This window comes from Centruroides vittatus, unplaced genomic scaffold (assembly GCF_030686945.1).
Source record: "Centruroides vittatus isolate TY-2023 unplaced genomic scaffold, ASM3068694v2 contig_808, whole genome shotgun sequence".
Taxonomy (NCBI): domain Eukaryota; kingdom Metazoa; phylum Arthropoda; class Arachnida; order Scorpiones; family Buthidae; genus Centruroides; species Centruroides vittatus.
In genome coordinates, this window is record NW_027122526.1 from 67,667 (window position 1) to 75,489 (window position 7,823).

Consider the following 7,823-nt stretch of genomic DNA (forward strand, 5'->3'; position numbering starts at 1 on the left):
TGAATGAGCTTTATTGCTGATAAAATTCCTAAAAGAAAGTCACAGTTATGATGAAGTACATCTGTGTCAAGTACACTTTTCTGCTGATTTCTTCTCTCCTACAAATTCCCAAACCCTTTGACTGATCTAGATCAAATTCCATGTAGTTACTCTCTGGAACCCTGTGGACAAACATGGACAACCATTAAACTTAAACCTAAGCTTTTGTGTAAAATTATTCAAAATTTCAAACTGATATTGTAAAGTCAATAGGTTATTTCAATGCTATTTTGAATTTTAATAAATCTTTTTAAAAGGAATATCATTTCAGGAGAGGTCCTATGTCAATCCATAAACTAAGAAGTATTTTTCTTTCCCTGCTGTTATGTATACATAACAGCCAGGAAAGAAAAAATACTTGCCTCTTAGTTTATGTATACATAACAAGGAAAAGTTTGGAAATCATGTCAAATTTTGCCCTCCAAGTTTTTTATAGATCTCCACATTTTGAGACCCCTAAACCCAAAAAAGTAAAAAATTTCTGTGGATGTGTATGTTTGTGTGTTGGCATCTATTTCACTTAATATCTCAGGAAAGGTTAAAGATAAAGAAAAAAAAAATTTGGCATGGTAGCTTGCATATAAGGAACATTACTGCTATTAAATTTTGGTTATGAAAGGTCAAGGGGATAAAGAGATAAAGGGCAGTCACATGTCATATCTTACAAGGTCAAACTTAATGAATATTTTACTTGTTACACTGTTGTTAGCATTTACAGTGTTTTATAAAACTCATCTTTACCCTCAAAATTAAGTCTTTACATATTTTTAATTATTATAAAATAGCAAAAGTTTTTATAACAAAATCTCATAATAGATGGCACCACATACAATTTTAGTTATTTATTTTGACTAATAATACAAATGTTATTGTTAAAATAAAATCTCCCCATATTTATCAACCAGTATGCAAAATAATAATTATTAATTGTTCTGTTCATAATCAATATATGCTTCAAAATTTTGTATAATTCTACATTTTATGTACTTCTGAAAGTTAAATATAGTAGTAGTTCACTATTTTAGAAAAGATTGTGGATAAGTACCATATATTGTAACATGCATTTTACTGGCTTCTATTGATAATTTTGTTCATTAACAAAGAATATTTGGGAGGGAATAATTGCTTCAATAATAATAATAATTTATATTATTCAATTTCATATCTATATATTGTTTTAACATTAAAATTCATTTATTTTTCTGAAAGTTTATTACTTAAAATTTTATTTTATAAATTTATAAACCAAAATTTTCTAATTATATCTGCAAAAATTGATATGTATAAAAGCAAATACAACTTTTCAAAATTCTTCAAATATATTTACAAAATTTTTACAAACAGGAACCTGCTAAAAATATTTACAAAACGTGGCTTCAATTGTTTGACATGAAAGCTTCCGAACTACCTATACGAATAATAAATTCTAATAAATACATCTGCAGTCTGACTTCATTTGGATTGTTAGTAACAAAGAATCCAGGAACTCCTGCCTTTTCTAAAGTTACTTGTTGATCACTAACCTAAAATGGCAAAAATATTATTTACTTATTTTAAGATTTATATTAAATAAAAAAGTTTGAAAATATTATAGAAATAATTATCGAGACTGTAATTATAATGGCTGAATTTAGTGAGCAGTAAATTAAATAATTTCAAACATTCTCTATCACTAAATTTAATAAAGAAATTATACTTAATTAATACTTCTTGCAATCATTAATTATAATTTGAACTAATCAGTATTAGATTAATTGTTTATCATCATCAATATTATAATGCATTTCAGAAAATTACTGCGTTAATCAAGAAATATACGTAATATAAAAAATGACAATTTGCTTAAAATGGGTTTTCTCCTTTAAGAAATAATTAGGACTGACTTAATACTGGATTATAAAGTTTATGAAAAAATTACAAGAGAATGAAATAAAACAATGCTTCTAAACCTAAATTTTTAAATTTCATCAAAAGAAAAACTTATTCAACATGTTTGGATACTGCTTTCTTTTCTGCATGAAGTTATAGGTAAGACCGAATTATATTTTCTAATGCTGAATTATTTGAAGCCATGCCAGAAGCTCTAAAAATGTAAAAAACTAAATGAAGAAAATAATTCAATTTCACTAAAAATCAGATTTTAAATTAATAAGGGCAACTCTTTTCTGGTCAGGTTTCCTCATCTATACAAAATACAGATGAGGAAACCTGACCAGAAAAGGAAACAGCTCACAATCACTACCAAGCCTAAAATTCTGAAAGATGTTGATGATGGAGAGAAGAAAGGGGAGATTGCATAGCAATATGGGATTTCCAATTCCAGCCTATCCACTATCATCGCAAATTGGGCACAGATTAAGAAGAATGTTAACCTTAGGCCTAACCAGCTGTATGGTTGCAAGTGCAGAGATGAGGTGTTTGACTGGTTGATGATGGCACATTCAAAGAATTTGCCAGTCAGTGGCTCTATTCTTTGACAGAAAGCAAGGGAGGAAACGGATAGAATGGTTTAGACAAATTTTAAGCCTCTAATGGCTGGCTCCAGAAATTTAAGAACAAATGGGGTATCATATCATTGAAAGTTTGTGGAAAGAAAGCAGAAGTCAATCCAAAGTCAAAAGAAAATGGATCCAAAACAGTGCAGGATGACTGGAAGTCAAAGTTGAAATCTTTTGTAGCAGATTATGCAGATACATCTTTAACATTGATGAGGCTCCACATTTTTATAATCTGTTGCAAGACAAAACCTTATCTTTGAAAGAAGAGTAAGGATTCCATACTTCTTTGTGCAAACTCTGATGACTCTGAAAGATTAACTCAGTTGTCACTGGAAAGTTTGCAAAGCCTTGGTGCTTCAACAATGCAAAATAATTAATATAATTAATAAATTAATTATTTAATTAATATAATGCAAAAAATGTTCCTTGTGTGTATAAAAACAACAGAAACTCCTGGATGACATTGTTCATTGTCAGGAAGTGGTTGCAATGTCTGGATGTTAAAATGGAAATCAAGAATAGAAAAATTCTTTTGTTTCTAAACTCCTGTCTTGCTCACAGGACATCTTCACATTCCTTAGTGTGAAATGGTCTTACACTAAGGTATGTAAAGATCATTTTCTTTCCCCTGAACACCACAAACAAACCTCAGCCTACACACCAAGGCATAATTTCATGTGTAAAATGCAAGTACAGGAGACAACTTGTTCAATTTCTATTAAGCCAAATGGATGAAGAAGCAGTTGATATAGCATCTCTGAAGTGGAAGGTCTACCAAACAATGCAAAGGCCATGTTTGGCATGAAATGACATACTGACATACTGCCATAAACAATTGACAAGTGTTTTGAAAACACAGGATATCCTGCTATGTAACAGACACAGAAGATGAAAATGGTCTAGAAGATATTCAGGATGAACTCAAAAATTGAAATGTATTTGCTCATACATTCTGTAAAGATGGGCTCTCATTTGATGATTTTGTGGATGCAGATAGTACTGTCAGTACAACTATAGAAGCAGAAGACCCAGAAGAGAGCTTAGAAGTGCAAATGGAGACAGATGGGGAACCAGAAATAAAGTACCCTAAGAGAAATGAAATTAAAGCTGCCCTACAAACACTGGAGCAACTCTTCTTTGTTCTGAGGACAGTGAATGCCTTATGGACAATTTGTGGAAATGGAAAGTTTGATCACTAGAGAACTGTCTAAACCATGACACAAACTACTACTGATATGTACTTGTTTATTAAAAATTGAATAGTTATGTATTGCAAAGCATATGTTTTTAACTACTGTATGTATAACTTCATGGATTTTTAAATGTAATAAACTCTTTTGAACAGACTCTGCATATAAAGAAATCTCTAATTAACAAAATGTCTGACTTTCAGTCCTCTGAATTTCACTAATTAGAGATGTTACTGTACTTTTATTTTTCATTAAAACTCCAGATTTTAACTGTTGCAGATACAAAGAAAATTCAAATTACAAAATTTGGTTAATGTTACCTATGGTAGCGGACATGGTAGCTCGTCTCTGAAACAGTGGGGACGCACATTCTAACCTAACCTAACCTATTCTAATAATTTGGTTGGCAATAACTATGGTAATTTATTAGAATAGGTTAGGTTAGGTTAGAATGTGCGTCCCCACTGTTTCAGAGACAAGCCGCCATGTTCGCTACCATACGTAACAGTAACCCAAAATTTAATAATTACATGCTTAATTCCAATTAAAAAAAATCACTATAACCTTCCTTTATATATTAAAAATGTTTTACTTCATTATTTTAACATTTTCAAAATTCTCAACAGTGAAATATCAACAATTCAAAAAGCATACATACATTTTCTAAAATAAAGATATATTAATCAATTAGTTTATTAGGATTAATTATAGTTGTTAATTTTGTAATTTAAATTCTTACTCTCTTAAAACAGTTAAAAAGTAATTCCTAAAAGTTATTTAAAGCTTGTAAGAATGATCATTATTGAATATGAATTATTCTATTATTCATTTAACATATGCTTTTATTAATTTTTATTTTTTATTTGTTATTAATATTACATTTATAGATTTGTTTATATAAACAATAAAACAAATAGTATATTACTAATTCTAGTGGGTATTAAAAGCAAAAATATATACATACATATTTATTTATTTACAAACTATAAGTAAAACAGTTAAAAATAATAAATCCACAATATTTTTAATTAATTTATATTAATGAGAATGAAATCTAAAATAATATACAAAATTCATAAATATTTCTTACAGTTTGATCCAGTTCAAGTATTATTTTCATATTTGTTTTTGTTTCGTCTTCATCTTGCCATTTGTCTAATTCCTATTGATAAGAAAGAAATACTTATATGTCTTAATATAATACTGTATCTTTTGTAAATTAATATATCAATAAATATTGCTACCTTGCATCAAGGAGCAAAAATAAACAGTTGTGACAAGTATAAATTATGAAACCTATAATATTAACAATTTAGATGAATATTTTCTTACTTATATCGATAATATACAATTGAACTTCCGTATAACAAATTTTCTCTGAAAAATGGAGAGAATTTTTTAAAATCAAAAATGCATTAGTTATTTGGAATATTAAGAAAAAGTATTTTCAATATTCCACAGAAAAATTCATAGAATAAAGAAATTCTTAATATGGAAGTCTAACTACAGTATATATTCTTAAAATAATTCTACCTCGTAAAAAAAAAGTAAGAAAGATCTTTAATATCAAAGATGGCTGAAAAGTATCATACTTCTATCTCTTAAATCTGAAATTAATTACTATCTGGTAAGAGTTTAATGTATATATGTATACAGTGGCGTAGCGAGGGGGCAAGGGGGTGTATTGTGCACCGGGCACCACTCGCAGAGGGGTGCCCAAATGGTCGCCAAGACAAACTATATGTGTTTCTGGAGGGGGAGGGGGCACCAATAAAGTGTTGTGCCCCAGGCATCAGTTATGTTTGCTACACCACTGTATGTATATACACATACATATAGTGTCATACCTGATTCGTGTAAGTATCTGATAATTCATTTAGGATGTCACTTTAATCATTTTTTTCCTCAATTTCAATATTAGTATATTAATTAGTTTTAAAAAATTTTTTAAATAGAATAAGAAAATTGTTTTGTTTAATGATTTGATGTATAAATTTATTTATAAATTAGTTTGACATTGGAAAACTATAATTTCTTTTTCTTTAATTAATAATTTCTTTTTATTATTTTAAAATCTGTTCATTAATTTATGTATTAATCAATTTAGTACCATTTTTTATAATTTAGATATATATTATATAATAAAAACTAACTTCAATTTCTTTTTCTTGTTTTGCTTGAATAGCTGCAATATTAGGAAGATTAATCTGACTTAAAGCTTCTTTATGCTTCTTAAGTACTTCTTGGCGAAGAGCTGTAATAAATAATATTCAATTAATATGAAAAATAAATCATACTTTTACATTGTTGCATTTCATTTCTCAAATTTGTACTCTTATTGATATTTATTGTCTTCATTCTCCTTTCAAACAGCTGACGCTCTGTTATATATTGTATCTCTTTTAAGTCTTGAACTATCTGGAACACAGTTCCGTCTAATAATGCATGGGCTAAACTGGAAAGTAATTCATAAGGTAGTCTTTGCTGATATTTTCTGAAAGAATGAAAATTAAACATAATTATTTTGCTAATCAGTTTTATTATTATTATTATATAATTAACAATTTATGAGAATTTTCCAAGCTTAATTTAAAATTAAAAATAATAACAATTGGCTGCATTCAGCAGACTCAACAGTTGTAACTGAGCAAATCGGTAGCAGTTACATCCTGGATCTGCCGAACGACGAATAGCGTTGTGTTGGAACAAAAAGCTTCATTGATCAGTTTCAGGTGGCGATAGATAGCGTAAACGAAAGACTCTACCAAATGTGACATCAAAACACCAAACATATTCTGAAAGAGCACTACCATAGAGGGCATTTAGTAAAAAAATACTCAACAGCTCTGGAACTGTTGATGCAGCCATTGTGTTTAATGGAACTTATATACTTTTAAAAATCATAAAATAAAATAAAAATAAATCATTGTTACTATGATCAGAGGAGAGAAGACATGATCATAATGCATGTAATAAAATTTTATTTAATAAAAAAATATATATACATAAATTATTTTAATATTTAAATTTATTATTCATTTCCAATGTCAATTCATTTTTATTTTACCTTATGAAACAATTGAAATTTAAATAATAGATATATTTCGAATTTAATTCGGTTGTACACTTAATTTTAATTAACATGTAATAACCTACTGTGGTAATTCTCTTGCCATATTCTGCAATTCATTTAAAAGAAAATAATGTTTTTGTTGAAGAATTTCCTTTTGTTCCAATTCCGTTTTCATTTTTTCTTGGTTTTCACCTTCTTCTGTTAAATACGACATTTTAATGCTTTATTGAAATCAATCACTGTAATGTTTATCAAAATCGCAATTGACACATGGCATGATTTAAGTTTACACTGCAAGATGGCGCAAACGAGGTTGCCAACCTAAAAAAATTTCAAAATGTTTTATAAATATATTTTTTTAAATTTTGGATTTAGTATCTTAGTCATATTTTTTAAAAAATTATTATATAAAATAAAATCATTTAATTAAATGAAATATTTTTTAACGTTTATAATAAATTTAGATAAAAGGTAATTAATTTGTTTTCTCATAAAATTAATAATAAATTAATGGAGCGCTCTTTATGAGAAACATTTAAAAATGATACTTTCTGCTAGATTTTCTCGTTATTTATTACCATACTGAAAATAAGATAGTTGTAATAATTTTACCTTAATCGTGACTTTTTTCCATTTTTGACTCAACCCTGTGTGTACGGTACTGTACGTATAAGCAGTGGTGATATTCAGCGGGTTCGCACAGGTTCGGCCGAACCCGTTGTTAAAATTTTCAGTTTCCCGAACCTTGTTAAACACACGGAACATTTCTCAGTGGGTTTGTTTTTTTTTTAAAAATATATTAAAATATACGTGTTATACTCTGTAATACTACTAAACTAGAGCCTTATACCCCGTTCGCACCGAGCATTTCAATCTAGATTGTGAGCAAGGTCGGGGACTATGTCTTGGTGCGATCTCTCTCGACCGTTTCAATCTCGACCGAAACGAGGTTTAATCGCTATCGATTCAAGAGAGTTCTTGAAACTAGATCCAGTCATAAGACAGATCCCACAATCTCACGCG

At 28.6% G+C, this 7,823-nt stretch overlaps 1 protein-coding gene across 1 annotated transcript; it reads right to left on the bottom strand.

The window, feature by feature from the left end:
- Positions 1 to 1,339: 1,339 nt before the first annotated feature.
- On the bottom strand, positions 1,340 to 7,107 carry gdl (gonadal protein gdl). Its single transcript, XM_067278526.1, has 5 exons — positions 6,884 to 7,107; positions 6,061 to 6,221; positions 5,881 to 5,981; positions 4,818 to 4,889; positions 1,340 to 1,562 (listed from the first exon to the last, which is right to left on the bottom strand). Exons 1-5 carry the CDS (start codon positions 7,012 to 7,014, stop codon positions 1,416 to 1,418), a joined length of 612 nt encoding a protein of 203 aa, XP_067134627.1. The 5' UTR covers positions 7,015 to 7,107; the 3' UTR covers positions 1,340 to 1,415.
- Positions 7,108 to 7,823: the final 716 nt, after the last annotated feature.

Bases quoted from the DNA above. Each gene is read 5' to 3' on its own strand.
- gdl (XM_067278526.1), bottom strand. From the start codon at position 7,014: ATGTCGTATTTAACAGAAGAAGGTGAAAACCAAGAAAAAATGAAAACG. The intron at 6,222-6,883 runs GTAGGTTATTAC...TCATTCTTTCAG, and splicing joins ATGGCAAGAGAATTACCACA to AAAATATCAGCAAAGACTAC. The intron at 1,563-4,817 runs GTAAGAAATATT...TTGCCATTTTAG, and splicing joins TACTTGAACTGGATCAAACT to GTTAGTGATCAACAAGTAAC.